General features: G+C 41.0%; 1 protein-coding gene across 7 annotated transcripts; it reads right to left on the bottom strand.

Annotated features, from left to right (window-relative positions):
* Positions 1-3,403: 3,403 nt before the first annotated feature.
* On the bottom strand, positions 3,404-21,167 carry ZNF558 (zinc finger protein 558). 7 transcript variants are annotated; one of them, XM_090289068.1, is made up of 9 exons: positions 20,807-21,167; positions 17,120-17,196; positions 12,034-12,148; positions 11,438-11,526; positions 10,773-10,899; positions 7,417-7,512; positions 6,828-6,910; positions 6,085-6,336; positions 3,404-5,053 (listed from the first exon to the last, which is right to left on the bottom strand). In XM_090289068.1, exons 3-9 carry the CDS (start codon positions 12,059-12,061, stop codon positions 4,898-4,900), a joined length of 831 nt encoding a protein of 276 aa, XP_090145194.1. In that variant the 5' UTR covers positions 12,062-12,148; positions 17,120-17,196; positions 20,807-21,167; the 3' UTR covers positions 3,404-4,897. The 7 variants fall into 7 exon arrangements, with proteins under 7 accessions (XP_090145194.1, XP_090145189.1, XP_090145195.1 ...); XM_090289063.1 differs by having other exon boundaries at positions 3,404-6,336; XM_090289069.1 differs by lacking the exon at positions 6,085-6,336.
* Positions 21,168-21,389: the final 222 nt, after the last annotated feature.

Below are 21,389 nucleotides of genomic sequence, written 5' to 3'. Positions count from 1 at the left end.
TAGGGCTGTTCTATATAGTCAATTTTTATTTTTATTGACTGACATTTTGCTTCCTGCTGATCTTCATTCCTAAATTATGTGTCTCTACATGGAATCATTTTCCTTCAGCCTTAAGAACTCTGTTTAGTGTTTCTTGAACTGCAGTTCTGTTAATTCAGCTTAAAAAAAAAAAAAAACTAACAACACTGGAAAACATCTTTTATTTTTAAAGACTATTTTTCTTAGGTCATAGAATTTTAGGTTGGCAGTTTTTTATTTCATTCACCCCTTTGGATATCAGATGTCATTCATTGTCTTCTCACTTCCATAGTGTTTTTTGAAAAGTTAACAGTCTTACTTCTTTAAAAACAATGTATCCTTTTTCTTTGGTTGCTGTGATAATTTTCAGTTTGTCCTTCATTTTCTACAATTTGTTTTCTTCATTTTCCATAACATATTATTCAGTTATTTTGAAGCCCTTTGTCTTCTAAGTCCAATATCTGGATTTCCTCAGGTTCTGCTTCTGTTGACTTTCATATTCATAATCAAGAACATTTTCCTGCTCCTTTGTATTACCAGCAGTCTTTTCTTGTGTGCTGGATCTTGTAAATAACACTTTGTAGAGGCTCTTAACTATGTTACTTTACTCTAGCAATTTTCAACTTTTTCATCTCATGGTACACATTAACTAATTACTAAAATTCTGCAGCACAACAAAAAATTATATTTTTTGGCCAATCTGACAAAAAAAAAAAAAAAGTATGAATTTGAATCATTCACACTGGGTGGCTACTGCTGTTGGTGGTTGCCATTTTTTTATTTGACAATCTAGAGGAAAAGAAGTAAGTGCCCCTGACTAAATAGTCAGGTATTACATGTTTTAAAGATTCTTACAGCACACTGGTTGTAAATTGCTGCTTTACTCTAAAAGTTAGGTTTTGTTATATGGCAGGCAATTATAGTACAAATGGATCACCTTGAACCACCAAGGCTAGGTTTTACTCTAGAATAAGGTGTTAGCAGCCAATACGTCCAGCAGTTGGGGGAGTGAATGACTTAGTCTTGAAAAAAGAATCTGAAAAATATACCACCATCTCCATTATAATCCATCACTTATATCGCTCAGATGCACTTGCTTTTTAATATAAGTGAACACTGCATTATGGTTGGTCTTGGTTCCTAGAGAAACTTACAAGAGTAGGATCACTGGGAAAAATCGACAGATCCTGACGGTAGCTTTTCTCAATGCTGCAATTGATACCCCCCATCACATTTTTCTACTATCCAATTTTAGTTTCCCTTCATGCTTGGCTAGCACCTCAGCTGGTCTAGGTGGCTTATGAGGAGGAATGATGCAGAAATACCTGGTCACCACATCCAGCTGCTACACTTATCAACCAAATTTGGGAAAGATATCAATAGACATCCCCATGGGTTGCCTGAGTGCCAAATGTTTAATCTGTCTTCAGTGTATAACAGAAGGCCCACATCCTCTGGGTGGCAGGATTAATTACCCATGGCAGAAGCGTGATGACTTTCCTTTTGTGCTTGTCTCACAGCAGTCATAAAGTTCAACAGGACTCTTAATTTGCCTGCTTGTGGCAGTGTTCCCCCTCTGGAAACCAGGATCTTTAGGTTAATTGTTTTTTTTTAAATTATTTTTTAACCTCACCCAAGGATACTTGCCCAGAATGGACATTAGACTTGACATCATTCACACCTGGACTGGGGTTCATACATGCCAAGACCAGGGATCAAACCTGCAACCCAGGCATGTGCCCTGGCTAGGTACTGAACCCACAACCCTTTGGCCATGGGATGACACTCCAACCAAGCCACACCAGCCAGGGCAGTTTATTTGTTTTTTAATGCTTTCTTCCCAAAAGCCCCATGACCCATCTTACCTGAAGGAGGAGGCAACCATTTTAGACTACAGGTAGGAATATCTGTTGGAATTCCTGGGCAGGGGTATAAACTCCTACTCAGGTGATTCACGAGAGTAGATTCCACGAAGCAAAAGGAATAAACATTTCTGGACACCTTCCATTTGCCTCAATGGGTTCACTTTCTCTATCTTGCTGTACCCTGGAAGGTTAGTCAAGATAAACTACATCAATGGCCTTAGGGGTATTAAATAAAGCCCTGTCCTTACCAACTACTGTGTATCAACCACCTGTGGTTTTTCCCTGTCCTATCTATAACACTATGAATAGCCCCTTTATGAAAACTCTACTCAAACTGTCCTAGTCTGAGTGTGTCAGTTGTTTCCTGTGGGGACTCTGACTGATATGCCAACTCACTGAAAGTATAAGGGAAAGTCCTAACAATGACCCATAAAACCCAGTAAGATAAGAATCTACCAAGTCTGACCATATTGCCTTCTACCAAGTGTTCAACATCCCCAACTTGCACTACTCCATTCACATGGCCTCCCTGTGGTTGGCCTTTCCATATCAACATTGCTCTTGCCACACAAATCCACATGACTCACTGTCCCAACGCATTAAAATCTCTGTTCAAGTGCCCCTTAACTAAGAGGCTTTCCTTTATAATTCTATATAAAATAGCAATATCTAAAACTCCCTTAAATATCTTATAGTGCTTTGGTTTCACATATAACACTTATAATAACAATGTTATTGTACTTTCTTGATTTTTCTATACTCTTTCTCCCACTAGGATGTAAGTGATTAATGACAAAACTGGAATTTTACTCATTGTTACAGACACCAGTCCCTCAAACAGTTTAGCATATATAATACATTCAGTAAAGAGGCAAGTGGTCAAGTGCACAGACTGTCTGAGTTCAAATCTGGGCTCTTCCACTTACTAGCCACTGAACTCAGGCACATAACATATGTGTATCATACCAGTTTTCTCATATGTAAAATGGGGACATTAATAGTATATACTTTGGAAGCTTATATTGAATACTCAATAAGTTGACGTTCAAAAGGCATTCAATAGAGTATCTAGTATATGGAAAGAGCTATAGAAAAGCTTGATTGTTCATTAATGTATTGAAATACCTCACATAAAAATATGGTCCCTACATAAAAAGAAATAATTCCCAAGGAAATAATTAATCCTGTTGCTTAGTTACAGTACATCAAAATATATAAATAAAAATGACAGAATTACAAAAATGAATATTAATTTATAACCAAAATGAAAGACTTGAATAGACATCTATCACTAAATATAAATAAGTTTGAGGAAAAAAATCTGAATGCATATACTATATCAAAAAACAATTAACTTCAATTAATGGGTATATATAATCTATATTTAAAATTTACAGAATGCACAATGTTTTCAAACAAACAGGGCGCATTTATAAAATTTGAACAATAGGTTTACCAGGTGGATGTTGAATTCAGCTGGACATTAACACAGCACCTCCTCAAAAATTCCCACCCCCCCACCCAAATCACTTTGGCTCCAATCACTCAGAGGTTACTCTTAATCACATATGAAGCCTAGGAATAAACAACCCAGAGTTGATACAGCCAAAGAAGCTTCTGGGGAGCTCATATCATTGTGATTTTATAATTAATTTTTTGTCCTTATAATCAAAACATAGCTTTTCCAATTCCAGGTCTTGAGCCCACTTTCAAGGGGAAAAAAGTTAAGATGAATAGAATATAGGTAAGGTGAACATGCCAGATGACTTTTACCTACTTCTACCTACTTCTTATGGCCATCATAGGAGGTCAACACATCTCTGGGCTTCAGGGAAGGTTTACATATTGACTATTTTTAATACTGATTGACAACTTGAACAAAATGTTTTTTTCTTTAAGTGAAAAACTATGGGAGAATGGGCACTGGGGAAGAAGCTAAAAGTAACTGTCATACTAGGATAAAAAGATAAAAATGAATCAACATTCCAAAGTCCCCTTACTTGACAAGAATGCCATTAAATGAAGAGTGTAAGTTTCATTATGATTAACTAAACCATTCAGCAGATATTCAGAAATAATTTGTAATATATTGATATTTTTAAAGAGTAAATGATAAACATATTACATACCAAACAATGGAACACAACTTCAGGGTTTTTTTAGGAAATAGCTATAGACATACATGTTTATACTAAAAACAACTGAAAACTGATGAGCTAATGGACCAACCTAAGGATCAGACACTGTTAAAGGTAATAACACTCATAAGGCTTAGATTTTCCACTCTCAGTTTAAATTATTTTGTGGCTACTCAGTGAAGAAGTGAGGCTGAGCCATCATTGTACTGATTGATTATATTCCTAGGATCTCCTTCTAGTGTGAATTCTCACAAGTCAACAAGACAGGAATCACAGAAAGATCTTCCAAAATTAGTACACTGACAAGTTTTGCATACAGGGAGAATTCCATATTTTTCCTAATGTAAAAGCTATTTTAAAGGCATTCCCTCAATCTTTGTATTCATAGATTTCTTTGCAATGAGTTCTCAAGTTTCCTAAGAATGGGAAAAATGGAAGACTTCCCAGTACTGATGACATTTAATAGGACTTTCTCTCCAGAATAAATCCTTACATCTCTCAAAAATTGAGAGAACATTAAGGTTTTTCCATTGCATTCAGAATATCTTACCATCTTTTGCTCAGTACTGTGAATGTTTGTGCTGTAGGGTTTTCAGATTCCTTATACGATTATTTCTCCGCAGTGATTTATCTTGTGTGTTCTAAGGATGAATGTTCCTGAAGTTTTCTGCATTCTGATACTTACAAGGTTTTACCCTTAGTGTGAATTGTCACATGACTCTGTAGAGGTATCACTGAAGGCCTCCCTATATCTACCACATCCCTTAGGTTTCTCCCCAGTACATACTGTCTTGTGCACATTTAAGGTGATTATGAGGTGAAAGCTTACCACAAAGACAGCACTCATGAGGTTTTTCTTCAGAGTGAATTAATGAGTTATTGAATGATATTATACTTCATATCAAATAGATTGAAAGTCTGAAGGCCTTTCTTCATTGATTTCATGGTAAGCTTCTCAGATAGTTTCCAACGATCTCTCCCTCCTGGTATACATTCCTGTGTAGTCTCCTTCCAAAGTGTATCAGGATTGGTCTGTATGTCCAACACAATATAGAAGTAATAATATGTCCTTCCAAGGCTGGGTCGTAAAAGACAACATAGCTTCAGCATTAGCTCTCCCTTAGATTAAATGCTCTGGAGGGAATCTGCTGCTATATTGTAAAGATACTTAGACCCTATGGAGAGTTCCACATGGTGAGTAAATAAAAGTTCCCTGCCAACATGTAGCACTAACTTTCCAGGCATGTGAGTGAGCTATTTTGGAAACAAAATCTTCAGCAGTAAAAATGCAGATAATTGTAGCTCCTGCTAATAATCTTGACTGAGCCCTCGTGAGAGACCCTGAGCCAGAATTACAAAATTAAGCCGTTTGTGAACTGACCTACAGAAATTGTGAGATAATAAATGTCTGCTGTTTGAAGCCACTGTTTTAGAGGGAAATTTGCTATGCAGCAACAGATGACTCCTTGAATGAGTTACCACAAGTTGTCTGAGGGATAAGAAATCAATGAATGCTTTCCTAGTTACTGTATTCAAATCCACCTATTATGTATTCTCTTATGCACAGAAAGGTAAGAGTTAGTGGTGAAAGATTTTCCACAATGATTACATTCATAGGGTTTTTCTCCAGTGTGAGTTCTCACATGTTTCTTAACAGCTGAGAGATTATTAAAAGCTTTCCCACAGTTATTGCATTCATAGGGCTTCTCCCCAGTATGAATTCTCTTGTGTACAGTAAGAGAAAAGCTACTGCTGAAGGATTTGCCACACTGATTACACATATAGGGTTTTTCTCCAGTATGAGTTCTCATATGCTGTGTCAGATATGAGCTCTTTCTAAAGGTTTTCCCACAATCATGGCACTCATAAGGTTTCTCCCCTGTGTGAATACTATTGTGCCCAGTAAGGGAGGATCTTGTGCTGAAGGCCTTTCCACACTGATTACATTCGTGATGATTCTCTCTCGTATGAATTCTCTTGTGGCTTTTGAGGTTACAACTAGTACGGAAAACATGAAAACACTGGTTACATTCGTAAGGTTTTTCTCCAGTATGAATTCTTACATGTAGTCTGAGGGACGAGGGATCATTGAAGGCTTTCCCACAGTCATTGCATTCATAGGGCTTCTCCCCATTATGTATTCTCTTATGAATAGTAAGATAAGATCTACTGCTGAAGGATTTTCCACATTGATTACAGTCATAGGGTTTTTCTCCAGTATGAATTCTCTTGTGCTGAGTAAGGTTAGATTTTGTGCTGAAAACTTTAAAACACTGATTGCATTCATTGAGTTTCACTCCAACATGATTTCTTTCCTGTTGATAAAGATGAATGATAACTATGATTTATAATATTTTTAATATTTGGTGTTGTCATATAACTTCTCTCTCCCAGGAATTATATTACATTATTATAACTGATGTTTTCACTCTTTTTGGTGCTATACATGATTTCTGTCTAGTTTGAGCTCTTAGGAGTTCAAAATAATACATGCTTTGCCATGAGTCCTTATCATACTCATCGAGCATTTTTTGATTAATTTAAGACCACTTTATGATTCAACAGACAATAACTTAGTCACATTTAAGGAAATATTTACTTGTGGAAACTCTCAGTGGAAAAAGTTTGGAGCTAGCATAATTTTCTCCCAATTCACAATTTTTTCACATAATCTCTCCAGAGACACTATTTTCTCCTGTGTAAATGATACTTCTTTTAGTGACTCTCCATTTTATTTTTTGGCTTTTCTAACTTTTAGAATTCTTCTACTATGAAAAAAACCAAGAATCAAACATGTTAGTCTTACCGCTTTTACGCCACTAGAACGTTTCTTTCTAAAAACATGCTTCTTAGGAGTTAACCATTTGGCTTTAAGCATAGTCTCCAAATCTGAAACAGATTGAGAAGAAATTTAAATTGATGGAGAAAGTAAATAGTAAAGTACACGCATGAGTAAAGCTAGACTCAGGTGAATTAGGGTTTTGAGGAGGTCTGCAGTGAAAGGGATATGAGTATGCAAATTGTACGTTTTAAAAAAGAATTCTAGGAGAATTAAAATTTATCAGAGATATACTAAAGAAGGAATTATTAGGGATGCAAAGTATAAAGAAATTGGACAAAAAGCTCATATGAGAGTTAAATTTAAAAACATAATTTTTTTTAAACCTCTGAGTCTAAAGTAAAGTATAAGATGTTAAACAAAAAGTTAAAAGGAGAAAAAGAAAGTTCATGAGGAAGCTCATACCAAGTGTTCTTGGCCATTTCTTTTTGGCCATTTCTGTCATAAAAAAAGGGACATTTTACAGTTTTCTGATATTTCTTAGTGTAATAATCCCATTACCAAATAACTGGCCACAGCTATTCCTTAGAAGGACTCATATCCATCTGGCGCTCACCTGGACAGATGTCTGGGAGAATTCCTCTCCCCTCTGTCATCACCTTGTCTTCTTGCTCCAACTGAGAGATTAGGCTGAGTTTATCAACATGATACCCTAGTGGAGAAAAGAGATGTTGAAAGGGGACTATGCAGGTGACAAGCAACTCCATGAAACTGAAGCCAACAATTCTAAAGATGGCAAAGTGTGACTTTTGGAGCAGTGACTAATTATACCTAAATTCTAACGAATATTATAACTCTCAAGGAACAAAAATACAAGCATCCTCACTCAATACCCAGGTAACGGGGCATAAATACTGTTGACCCTGGGACAAGGGGTTTAGGGGTGTTGACCACCTGCACGGTCAAAAATCTACATTTAATTTGACTCCCCCAAATTTTAGTTTGTCTTTTTGTATCCATGGGAGATTGGGTCAAGGATCCCCTGTGAAATCCACAGATGCTCAAGTCTTTTATATAAAATGGCACAGAACAATGCATACAGTTGGCCCTCTACATTCACAAATTACCAACCCATGGATCAAAAATACTGTTTGGCTGAATCTTCAGATGTGAAGCCTGGGATATGAAGGGCCAACTGTGTAGTTATTGAAAAAAATCCACATATAAGTGGACCCATGCAGTTCAAACCTGTGTTATTTAAGGGTCAATTTAGTCCCAAGGCCCATGCCAAAGTTTAAGTACACACTTCAGAAGCTCTAAAGCTTTTACCAGGGAGATATAAAGGCAGGGTAAGAAACAGATATATTCAGTTCATAGGGAAGGTATCAGTCAGAAAGCTCTACGAGAGTGGAGGACATGTCTGTTTCATTCATCACTAGACTCCTAAACCTAGCACAGACCTAGGAACATAGAAGTGCTTAAGAAAGACCTGTGAGAAGTAATGACACCTAAAATGAGGAATATTAAACTCCAAAATCCTGCTACACCTGTGAATAAACTGGTGAAAACTATAATAAAATTTATTGGACTCTGGAAACTTATCAAAAGATTACAGCAACCATAAAAAGTGCTTAGTCAAGAAAAAAAATTGACATTTTAACCGATCCTGACTTATCCTCTATTCCCTGCTTTGGCTGTAACCTTGAAGACAACATGCGACATTCCTCATACTGGAGGGAGTAGAATGGATCATTCCTAAGGGAACTGTGATTGCTTTGACCTTTCTGAGGGTTTGGCTCAATGGGCTTGCCTTCATTTATCTAATCCCAAACTCTCCAAGGGCTAACTGAGCTCGCTACCCAGTGGGTATGTGATAAACACATTTAAGGGCAAATATATCAGCCACCACCACCTAAAGCAAGGAAAAACAAAAGAAAACAAAAGACTAACCAAAAACTTGGGAGGAAAAGTGTGGAATAAGATGTTTGGGGGAATTTTTGAAAAGCTCGTTCATATTTCTTTTATTCATTAAAAAGGGGTGCTGTAATTAATCATAAATTCCTAGCAGGGCAGGTCATAGTGCTTAGTCACACAAAATAATTTCTTTAGTGAAAGTTTTTTTTAAGCAAGTCCTGCCCATCGGTTTTAGTCATATAAGTTAACACACTTTTGAAATACCAGAAGTAATACCCCTTGAAGGCAAAACCATCCACAAGAGAACACAATCTTAACTACTCTATAATTTGATCCACACCTTGCTTTTTCCTACCTTTCTGTAATCTTCCTTGCATTCCCTCCTTTTTTCAAATACATAAAAGAAACCGCAAAACTGTCTTTCTCTGGAGCTTTTGAGAATGGAAAGACACCACAGATTGGGAGAAATTATTTGCAAATCATATTTTTGGTATAGTATTCAGAATATATATTGAACTTTTATAACCCAAGAACAAAAAGATAAACAATCGAATTAAAAAATGGGAAAAGGACTTAAATAGACATTTCTCCAAACAAGATACATAAATAGTTAACAAGTACACAGAAAAATGCTCAGGGTCATTAGTCATGATCAAAATGCAAATCAGAACAATGAGATACCACTTCACACCCACAAGAATTGTTACCAGACAGTAGTTGGGATCCTGCTGCCCACCACCACCCTCTAGGCAAAATTCCAGAGGCAAAGGTTTGGTGATAAAGGAAAGGAGTCTTCATTCAAAAGCAGTCACTTAAGCATATCAATTAAGGCTAACCTCTATCACCTGATTTCTCCTATCATTCACCTGTTAGTTTCTGTAGGGTTAGTTTACAAACTAAAACAACATAATACACAAAATGTACATATTTTGGAAGAAGGGCAGGCTTCTGCCTCCAAGCCTATTCCCTCCAGAACACCCAAGGAATAAACCTGCTACCCTCTGCCAGGCCAGACCGATCCTAGGCTGTGCCCAGAGTTCCTTCCCATACAAAATACCATCCATTGGGAAATGCAGGCCACTGCAGCACAATCATCCAGGCATCCTCAAGGAAGAAGAGTCCAAGCCTGAGCCAGAGCCTGAGAGCGAGCCAGCTCAGAAGCCAGAAAAGCTCATCAACCCAAAAGCCAGCCCTTTCTTTTATTTCCATGTGCTCTGGAGGCATTCAGTTTCTCAGCCAATCCCATCCTAGACTGCTTTCCATTGCCTTGACAAACTCCTCCTATGGACCCTCTCACTTCTCATTGATCTTAATCAGATCTCTCTGTATCAGAATGGCTATAAAAAGAAACAAATGTTGGGGAAGTTGTGGAGGAAACTGAACCCTCCCTCATACAGTGGTGAAGATGCTGGGCAAAATAGTTTGGCTGTTTCTTAAAAAGCTAAACATAGTAATATATGTCCCAGCATTCCATTTCTAGATATATACTCAAGAGAACTAAAAGTATAGGTTTAAATAAAACGTGTATACAAAAATGTATTATTTATAATAGCCTGTATGTGGAAACAACCCAAATGTTTATCAACCATTGAATGGGTAAGCAAAAGATGGTGTATTCATAAAATGAAATATTATTGTTATAAAAAGGAATAAAGAACTGAGATACATGCTATAATACAGCTAAAACTTTACACATTATATTGCCTGAAAGAAGTCAGATACAAAAGATCACGTATTTTATGATCCAAAATATGAACTGTTCTAAATAGGCAAATTCAGAGACAGAAAGCAAATTAGTGGTTGCCAGCAGCTGGGAGGGAGTGGGGAATGTAATGGGTATTGACCACTTAATGGTGATGACAATGTTCTGAAATTAGACAGTGTTGATGGTTGCACAACACTGTGAATATACCAAAGCCACTGAATGTATACTTTGAAATGTTTAAGATAGTAAATTTTATGTTATATGAATGTTATTTCAGTTTGAAAAAAAAAAAAGAAAAAGAAAGACTTGTTACCTGAGTCATTAAATAAATGCAGGAATGATGTCAGGCTTACCAAGCGACGCCAGGTTCCTGCAGTTCTCCAGCATCACATCTTTGTACAGTGTTTTTTGAGAAGGGTCCAACAATGCCCACTCTTCCTGGGTAAACTCTACAGACACATCCTCAAAGGTCACCATGTTCTAAAACCATCAAGAACATTAAGGCTTAGCCAAGGACCACTCCAACTGAGACAATATAGGAAAAGGACCAAGGATGACAAGAGTTGGGGCAGGGATCCAAAGTAGAAGGTGTACTTTGTACATCAGAGTTCTGGGTTCTACACTCATTTGCTTCTGTGCTCAGCCCTCAGTCTCAAAGGTTGAGCATAGCCCTAGGACATTGCAGAAGTCAGGAAATACTTGGTAATTGTACAAATGATTTCCTAATGGCCACCATCAATTGCTTGACCTTAAGAAATAGTCATGTCTTTCCTTAGCATCTCCTCAAAAACTCAGCAGAACATGATGCAGATAGTGACCCTGCAGGAATCTGCAATGTAGTAAATATTGACATATAATGACTTGTTTGGGCAGCCCCTCAACCCTCCATCAGATGCCCAGAGATCCTGGAATGCTCGAAGACCTGGTATGGCTGTGAGGCTCCAGGTCATTGAAAGATAACAAGTTCAACTTTTGGCCCCAAAAAGTAATGATCTGGAAAAAGGAAAATCTGACTCACCGGTAACCAGCTTGTCAAGAAGCCATTAACAAACCCTTCCGCCTCCGTGCAGCCTTTTGGAGGAGATGCTGGGTATAGAGGAGACTGAACTAGAGAAGAAGACATGATTCATAAATGAGTCACAAGAACCCAGGTGTACTCTATACTCTAGCACTCACCAATTCCCCTCCTAACTGAGAATAAACATACTCCAACATGCCCCCCCACCACACCTACCCTTTCATTAAGAAACCAGAGCAGAGCCCTGTCTCATCAGGGCCAGAAAACAGAACTCAAGAGTCATAATGTACTTGAGGAAGAGATTATTTCACGGAGGAGGAAACTAAAAATCCAAGGGACATAATTGTTATTTTTATCAAGTTTGTACAAAGAATTAAGAGGTAAAATTAAAAATCTCCTGTATATTTACCATATAGGTGACATCTCCCCAGACACTCAAACCACTAAAGTCCCAAGTACCTCAAACCAAATTAGGTACCAGTGACCTGTGGGCTTCACTCCTGTTTCACTTTCTCAACCCTCTCCTGCTACCTGCTCTGTGGTACAGGGGCTTTTAACACCTGGACTTGGAGATCCTCCAGGACCCCACAACTTACCACAAGTGGGGAACAGAACCATGGCCATGGTCCTATGATTCAGATGGTAAATTTTCCTGAACAAGAAGGCAGTGAGAGAACCAGGGCGCTCCTCCACTTACTCCCACAATGCTCTCTGGAAAAAATGAAAAATAATGGAGATTTATAGCCTCTCTCCCTCTCCAGATTACTGAGGACAAATCTATCTTAGCTTGCCCATAATGTCCTCCTTCAAAAATGCAATGTCATTGTTATTAGGCCTTTATTTTGCCTAGCAGGTGATGGCCCCAGGGCCGTGTGATGGCAAACTGGTCTTCTGTCCACCACAGTATGATCAATATGTTACTGCTCCACCCCATCTTAAATCCTCAGCTTCATTTAGTCTGAGGGCACATTCTTCCCATCCACGTGGTCGACGCAATCACATCCCCAACTTCAATCCCTATTCATTCGAGACTTTGGCACCTAGCTTCCCTTATTTTTTCAACCTCCAGTCCCACCTTACTCAGAGGATGTCACACCTCATTGTGTTAGAAGTTTGCCTCACTCCACCTTGGCTACACACTTCCATGGGTACCCCCTCAAGCTTGGTCATCACCCAGCACTATCCAGAACAATAGTTTCAAAATTTCCCTCTCTTTGAATAAAACCTTCCAAACTTCCACTCTGTTCAGTCTCTCCCCCCCCACCCCACTACATGTGTTCTTCTACCACATAAAGAACTCTGTCCATCTACTATCCTACTTTCTCACTACCCATCAGTCATTTTCTCTCCTAACTTCATGCTTATGCAGCTTGGATTACAATGTCCCTCATTTCCAAAGATTTCCTTATCCCTAACCCCCAGCTTCACAGTGCTCCAGCAGTACTCCAACCAGGCGATTCCAATCATCTGCCTGCTCTGTAACAGCACTCGGGCAGACCAGCCTGCAGGAGAGCTGAACTACTGTTACCTCTAAATAAACAATGGTCACCAACATGAAAAGAGCCCTCAATCCTGCAGGACAATCCTCTAAGTCGATGGAACTTCATTATGCATCAAACTTTCTCTAATCTCTTAAGAAATCTCATATATCCTCATGTTTTCCTCTATGGTAATCAGCTTCCTATATAGACAATGATTCAAGCCTCCTGATAGTCACACTTGCATTTAATTAGGACTGAGCTGTGTGACTAATAAGATATTGTGGAGGTGACTTCTAAGGCTGGGTCCTAAAAGATACTGCAGCTTCCACCTGGGTCTCTTGTACTGCTTGCTCTGGGGGACACCATGTTGCAAGGACACTCAAGCAGCCCTGTGGAGACAGCTACTAGGAGAGGAACTGAGGCCTCTCTCCAACAGCCAGCACAAGATGCCAGCTTGTGAGTAAACTATGTTGGAAGTGAATCCTTCAGCACCAGTAAAGCCTTCCGATGACTGCAGTCCTGGCTGATACCCAGCTAAGAAATCACCAAAGTCCCTGAGCCAGAATCTTGAAGCTAAGATGAATTTCTGAACTATAAAAACTATAAGAGATAGGAAATTATTATTATTGTTTTAAATGAGTAAGGTTAGCAGCAACAGATAAGGAACACACCCTCATTTTTAGTAGCTGACTCTGCATTTTACTTCTCCAAGTGATCATCATGAGAGGAACCTACCTTCCTGTCTTGCCACCAAAATGATCATCTGAACATGATATCCTCCCTCTCTTCTGTTACAAACCAGGAGCTGTCCCCCCTTCTCTATAAGGCCAGACTCTACATTATTGTTCTGTGTCCCATCCCACCCGTCTTTAGAAGCTATACACTATTTGATGATCCCTTGCTTACCCTTCCCTTCAAGCCCTCTCACTCAATGGACTCTTCCTCACCTCATTTAAACTTAATGCCCTATTTTCAATAGTGAAATAAGTCTAACCTAAGAGGAGTTTTCTTTCCAGGTACTTCCCAGTCTTGCTTACTCCCCACAGCCAGTATTTTCACTCTGTCTCATTTCTTCATGTCCCATTCACTCCTCAACAAAGTATAATTTGTTTCCATCACTACCAATTCTATTGGTAGAACTGCCAAAAATCTTACAGAGATGTAGACTGCAACTACACTGATAGCAGTTCTTCTCAGTCAGATCAACTAAGACATGGGGGACCACTTGTTTTATTGGCAAGGCTGTATGGAAATGCACCCTCATACACTGCTGGGGTACAAGTCCTATGTAAGGAAGTTGTCCATGTCAAGCAAAATGCAATAGACATTTACTTTTTCACTGTCAATCAAACTTCTAGGAATCAATTTCAGTGTAAGCCCTGACATTTTTTTCCTCTTTTATGTAATGTGAGTACCTGACTAAATCTTTGTTGTCAAAACCACATCCATTTCAAAGAGGCATCCAGTTCAAATACAGCAATCTCTTATATACATATCTGGCAGCCTCAGGATTAGATAAAGAGGCCAGGTCACCTCCCCTACTGAGATTCTTTATTTTAGAGATTTTGATTGACTTCAATAACTGACCATTTGGACTACGATGGGAAGCTGGGGTGCTTGGTGGTGGCAAATGTAGCTCAGCTCGATTTGGAAAACCACTGGGAGTGTGACGGCACACAGGACCCACTCCACACACTCGTTTTCCCGTGGGGAACCAGGCTGGCATTTCTATAATAGCTTAAAAGCTTGCTTTCTGCTAACGGACCCCCTCATCCTGGGCTGAGAACAACAGATGTTCAGCGTGTAACCTTGAAGCAGTTTCTTAGGGCCTATTTTGGGCTGATTTTTAAGAACAGGATGTGGCTAGACGAGTTATCCTTATCATCCATGCATGTATAACATTCTCTTCTCTGTTATATAAAAGTAATAGTCATATAAGGCAATAATTGGTACAATGATTCATAACTTTCTTGGATGTAATCCACCTAAAGAATTAATAAAAGCCTGTTAAGGCAGGGGCAAACTATGCTTTATCCTCTAGAAAGTGGCCAGTTTTGTCCCCTCTTCTCCACAGGATTCTTGTAGTCCGTGTGCATTTGTTCATTTCATTCACAATGCCATGGACCCTGCTGGTCGGAGGTCTGCGACAGACTACCTGTGTGTTTTCTCTTCCTGCACTTTAAAATTCCTGTTTTTATGTTTTAAATTCACCAATAAAGACTGAACCCATGAAACCTTAGGCCCCTACCCTATACCCCAATAAAAGCAGAATCCCAGGCCCATGTACAGTCGTCGGCAGCCGTCCGTCTCGAGAGACGATGGTGTAGCTTCTTAAGAGTCTATCTGCACCGCCGAGAATGGTTGTGCAGTCCGACTCGGGAGTGACACGGTATCTGTCTCCTCCCGTGTTGAATCAACATCTTACGATGACGCTGGAGTGTCCTCTCCAGTGAAGCTGATGCTACAGAGCCTGGGCAGGGTGATATGGAGGGTCTGCTGTTGCCCATGCAGCAGACCCCCCCCTCTCTTCGCAGCTGAAGGGTCCAAGGGAAAGACGGAGTCAATACAGCTTGGCTTCAGGTGCGCCGCAGGAGTTGCCGGTGTTGACTACAACGTCAAACCGCCTTAGGGACTCCGGCTCCGGATTTTCTGTCGGGGTTTACTCCCTTAGCCTTTCCCCTGAAGAGGTATGCCGCAAGGCAGCGGAGGTTTTTTGGAGTCAGAGTTTTCCTTCTCTGATGTGCCCTGACTGGAAGATTGAACCAGCGACACTTAGCTCGCAGGCCGACGCTCAATCCACTGAGCCAAACCAGCCAGGGCTTCCCATGTACAGTATTCCCTCACTTATTGCGGGTATTACGTTCTAGACCCCCCTGTGAAGTAGGAACCTTACATTTATTCTACACTCTTAAACCTACGTAACTTTAACAACATACGTATACAGTACTGTAAAATCCCGTGATATAGCGAAAAATCCGTGATAAATAATTATATATAATATTTTTAAAAATCCCGCGATACAGTGAGGCTGTGATAAGTGAACCACAATATAGCGAGGGACTACTGTATTCTCTCTACCTGTGACCTCCCAATGTGGCCCAAGGTGTGCTTTCCAGGTCTTGTAAGCAATACACCTGTGTTTCCTAATGGTTACTGGTGAAAGGCATCTTGCAATCATAATCAGAACCACAAGGGATGGTCTAGACACAATAGGTTGAGATCAGCACAAAACAGTGAGAATATTCACTGTGGCCTTATTTATAATATCAAAGGGTTAGAAACAACACAAATGACCATCAACAGGGAATTAGTTCAATAAACTATGGGATACACACATCATGAAGAAACACACAGTTGAAACAGAAAAACATGATTTCTAGGTATTGAGAGATTCTTATCCCCAATAAATTTAAGTGAAAAAAAAATCAAGGTACCAAGTAGTATATACAGAATATTTCCTTTTTATGAGAAGGGAACACCTCCTTTCCCTGTAGTTAAAGAGTAAAATGTAATTCCATAAAACTAGCTTCTTGGGGCCTCAGTGTGTGTCCTCCCTACACCTAAAAGAGGAAAACAAAAGAGGGTGTGAAGGTTGTAGGGAAGGGACATTAGACACTAAGAGTGGTGCGGGCCAGGTGAAAAAGAGTCGTGGGGAGTTACTGACTCCTGGGCTTGAGTGATACCCAGATTAATGCCTCGCTTCAAAAATGTCCACATTCTACTCATAACACGTGAATGTGCTACCTTAGACAGCAAAGAGTTTGCAGATGTGATTAAAGTAAAGATATTGAGATGGGCAGATGATCCTGGACTAGAGAGGCAGGAGGGACGGGGTCAGCAAAGGAGATATGATGATGAAAACAGAAGTCAGAGAGTGAGAGAGAGATTGGCGGATGCTACACTGCTAGCTCTGAAGCCAAAAATAGGGGTATTAAGCCAAGAAATGACTGCAGGAGGCCTCTACAAGGACAAAAAATAGATTTTCCCCTAGAGACTACAGGAGGAATGTAGCCCTGCCAACCCATTTAGGACTTCTGAACTGCAGAACCACAGGAAGATGAATCTGCAATGCTTTAAGTCACAGTTTATGATAATTTGTTATAGTAGCTATAGGAAACAAATACAACTTTTCACATCAAACATTCCCTGAGCCCTGGTGCAAGTTCAGGAGACACACGCAACTGTGGCAGAATTTCCCTACCTGCTGCAGGTGGAGGATGGCTCCTTTCTCCCCAACAGGCACCCAGTTTGCAGTTAGGAATAGTCCTTGTCACTGAGCTGAGGAGAGAGAGAAGAGCTGGGATCCAGCCAGCTCACAGAGCCCCATGAGGAAATGAAGCTGACAAGGTGTCTGGGACTTTTAGACCCCAAGCATCCCTTCAAGGTCTTTTGGCAGCTAAAGGCTCACATGAAGTCAGAAGGGGGCTTTGTTTGGTTTACAGATTCAGAGACTCCTATCCTTTCTTGGGTACATTGGTGCTGGGAGGGTCACAGAGAAAGGGCTGCTCAATACCACTGTTGCCCAACAGAACTGTCAATGATGACAGAAATGTTCTGTAATTCTGCTGTGTTCAATATGGCAGCCACTAGCCACAAGTGGCTACTGAGCCTTGAAATGTGACCACTGGGGCTGGAAAAATGAATTTTTAATTTTATTTTTCATTGGTTTAATTGAAATGGCTACATGTGCCTAGTGGCCACTGTGGTGGACAAAGAAGCCCTAGACATTCTCAGGCATGACTTCCTTTAGGATGTGGAAGAAGGGCCTGTGAGTGGCAAAGTGAGGGGGAAACATAGACTTGGGTAAAGGCGATGCCCGCAGTTTTGTATGGACAGGAGCTAGGAGCATCGTAAGTATTCTGTGCCATCTGACAAATGCATGCATGAATGGAAGCTTCATTCCATTCTCTTAGTTCTAAACTCTAAGGTCTCTTTTTCCTACTTCTTTCCTCCTCCACAGCCATTACCCAAGCCTAAGGAACAACCATCTTAATCCTAAACTACTTCCTAACACCTCCTATCTCCCTTCTTAAATCCTCATTCCTAATCCTGAAGTCCATTTTAACCCACGTGCAAAAACCAAATGTTAATCACACGTCCTCTTCAGTGTCTGCTCACTGGCCTTAGAACAGAGACCAAAGGAATGCCTGATCTGGTGCTGCCTGCCTGACTGTCCAGCCAGGCTCACACTCCTTCCCTGTTGTCGTCTTGACTTCAGCCACTTGCCTTCCCAGTTCATGGAGCACACCAGGCTCTCCTGCTTTGGGAGTTGCTGTCATGCAGTTCTGTCTGTCTCAAGTGCTCTCTTAAATGTACTCCCACATCTTCACTCCGGTCTAGTCCTATGACTAGCTAAACCCAGTCTCAACTTCAGTTTTTAAAAAAAATAACTTATTTGTTTGTTTATTTATTTTTAGAGAGAGGGGAAAGGAGAGAGGAGAAACATCACTGTGTGGTTGCCTCTCACTTGCGCCCCCAACTGGGGACCTGATATGCAACCTAGTTATGTGCCCTGACTGGGAATTGAACCAGTGACACTTGGTTTGCAGGCTGACCCTCAATCAATCCACTGAGCCATACCAGTCAACTTCAGCTCTTAAGCTAAACATCAGTCCTTCTCAAGATGGCTGGCTTTCCTATTTCCCCAGCTTGAGTCCTCTGTGCTAAGCTCCCACATCAATTATATCATTATTTAGAATGTAAACTTCATGGAGGGAAGGTCTGTTTGGTTCTCCAGGGTCCCTATGTATCCAGCCCAGGGCCTGGCTAATGGGGATAATGAACCATCCTGGTTTACCTATGACTATCCTGGTTTGAACACTAAATGTCCTTTATCCTGGAAAATCTTTTAGCGCCAAGTAAATGATGATTGCTGGTCACAGTATCTATTGCATAACAAGCAAATATTCCCCTCAAGAATGTTATAAGAAAGCTATGAAAAAGACATTCATGTGCCTAGGAGCATACACACACACCAACATTGAATATAAATTACTTAACATGCTTCTCTGCAATATAAATCACCAGACTGTTATTTTAGAAAAGTTTTAAGAAAGTTAATTTCCATTAGAAGGCAAGTTGTAGAAGATAATTTTTGGAAACTGGTGCCCTACCCTTCAATCTCTAAGTTGTTGCTTGATATTCCTCCAAATGATTTCAAATCTCATTAAGAAAAAAAAAAATACACTTGCTCAAAATACATCTGGTTGCTGGTCAATTTAAATTTCTGTTATGGGGGTTAGGCTGGTTGCGGGAGGGACTGAGCAAAAAAAAAAAGGAGAGAGAGAGAAAGAACTCAGGGACATGGACTATAGCGTGGTAACTGCAGGGTGACTGGGGAAGGTGGGGGGAGGTAGAGGAGGGTAAAGGGAGGATAAATGGTGATGGACTAAGACTTGACTCAGGGTAGTGTACAGATGATGTGTTGTAAAATTGTGTGCCAGAAACCTGTGTAATTTTGTTAACCAGTGTCACCCCAATAAATTCAACAAAAAGGAAAAAATATAAATTTCTGTTACTAATATAAAGAAGTTCAAATCATTTTTCTCTCCAATGTCCCCATATTTTGAATCTTTGTGAAATATTTATAGAGCTTTCGAAGCCAAATTCAAAAGGCCTGAGGAATGTTGCTAAGGAGTCCTGCTAGTCTTCAGTTGGATGACTTGTTATACTTCACATACATGTAAAAAATTATATTTATACTTATATATAAAATCCTAATCTATACTGTTACACATTTTACTTACATGTTTGCTTAGCATGTACTTATTTATTTGCATGTAACTATATTTACTGAATTATTTACATGCACACACACACAACCACACACACCTTATACTATGGTTCCCTTAAATATAATTCCTCAAACATAAATAATTTTTCTTAAGATTCTCTCACTCTTACTGACTCCTTGTGTTTACAATCTGAGCTCAAGAAAGCCCACTACCAGTTTTTCTGCGCAGTGGAGGCAGCTGGAACTTGCTGTCACAAATTTCACACAGCCCTCACCTGGTCATACAGAAATGTTCTATCAGTGAGGAAAGGTGAGCCTTGAGGCTGGTTTCAACTCAGACCTGAGCTCTAGCGGTGCTTTTCTTGTCTGGGGGGAAAGAAAAAGCACAAAGATTGCTCTTGAGGCCTCTTCAGGGCATAATACACTTACTGAATGGAAAAGCCATCCATTCACTTTTCTTTCCCGTATTTACTGATTAACGTGAAATTGTTGGCTGTGACTCGATTTTCCTGACTCCCATCCAGCCATCTGCTCCCCAAGCGGGAGAAAGCAGGTTCATACTGTGTGAAATTGACTTGCTCAACTCATTTGGCGCGATAGTTTTTGGTGACTCCAGAAGCTTTAAATATGTCTTGTCACTTGGGGGTCCCTATAAGCGACTCAGCGGACTTTTAAAGAATTTCCACAGTTCATTCAGGGCCTCAGAGATTTTAAGAGCCTAGAGCAGGGTTTCCAACCTCAGCCCTACTGACATTTGGGGCGGGATAATTCTTTGTTGTGAAGGCTGTGCACTGGGGGTCGCCGAGCAGCACCCCTGGTCTCCACCCTCTAGATGCCAACAGCACCCCGCCCGCACCACCACACACACACACACACACACGCCATTTGTAACAACCCAAACCATGCCTCTAGACATAAAAGTCCCCATGGGGTGCTAAAACCACACCCGGTGAGGGTGATGATGGTGGTGGGAAGCTCTAAAGAAGGGACAGCAGCGTCCAGAGCTGGGAGGTAACAGCAGCTTCCGGCTGGCCAGAAGGACCAGCCCAGAGGAGGAAGCTGGGTCCCGGGAGGGGCGGAGCGCCCCCGGGCCGTGACTGGAGGTGCCCTTCGCCCATGCCCCTCCCTGCACTGCCCGAACTGCCCGCAGCTCACCTAGTCCTTCCCTCGCACTGCGGCTAAACGTACCACGTGAACGCCGTCCCACCCAGAGCAGGCAGAATACACACGGCGCAGCAAGCCACCCAGGACTGCATCCACGGCGCCTCCCTGGGCTTCTACTTCCGGTCTTGGGCTGGCTGCTCCACACGGAAGTTTCCGGTCACGGGCTGACCTCCGCGGAGAGCGAGAATAGCGGGGTCTGGGGTCTGAGGCGGTGATCAAAGAGAGCGGGGGTGGAAAGACACCCATGGGCGGTTTGTGAACGGAGACTAGTTTCTGGCGCCGGCGACTAGGTTGTGGGCGACACCAGTCAGTAACAGCAAGGTTGTAGGCAAAGACCAGTTCTCCGGGTGCGGGTTGGCCACGGACCAGGCTGGGGGTGGCACCAGGCCCGGAGGGCGTGGCCTAGGGTGGAGACCAGTTCTGGCGGCGGGGCTGGCGAGAGGACCAGGATGTAGGCGGGACCAGGCGCCAGCACGGGGTTATGGGTGGGCACCAGAGTCGAGGTTAACGCTGTAGGTGGGTACCAGATATGGGGGCGAGGCTGGAGTGGAAGGGCGGGACCGGGGAGGAGACC

Source organism: Furipterus horrens, unplaced genomic scaffold (genome assembly GCF_987537825.1).
Source record: "Furipterus horrens unplaced genomic scaffold, mFurHor1.1.pri manual_scaffold_10, whole genome shotgun sequence".
Taxonomy (NCBI): Eukaryota; Metazoa; Chordata; class Mammalia; order Chiroptera; family Furipteridae; genus Furipterus; species Furipterus horrens.
Note: the sequence above shows the minus strand (reverse complement) of the source record. Positions and strands in the feature narration are given on the sequence as shown.

Bases quoted from the DNA above. Each gene is read 5' to 3' on its own strand.
- ZNF558 (XM_090289063.1), bottom strand. From the start codon at position 12,061: ATGGCCATGGTTCTGTTCCCCACTTGTG. The intron at 7,513-10,772 runs GTAAGCCTGACA...TTTCTCCACTAG, and splicing joins CAGGAACCTGGCGTCGCTTG to GGTATCATGTTGATAAACTC. The intron at 6,337-6,827 runs GTAAGACTAACA...CTTTATCAACAG, and splicing joins GTTCTAGTGGCGTAAAAGCG to GAAAGAAATCATGTTGGAGT.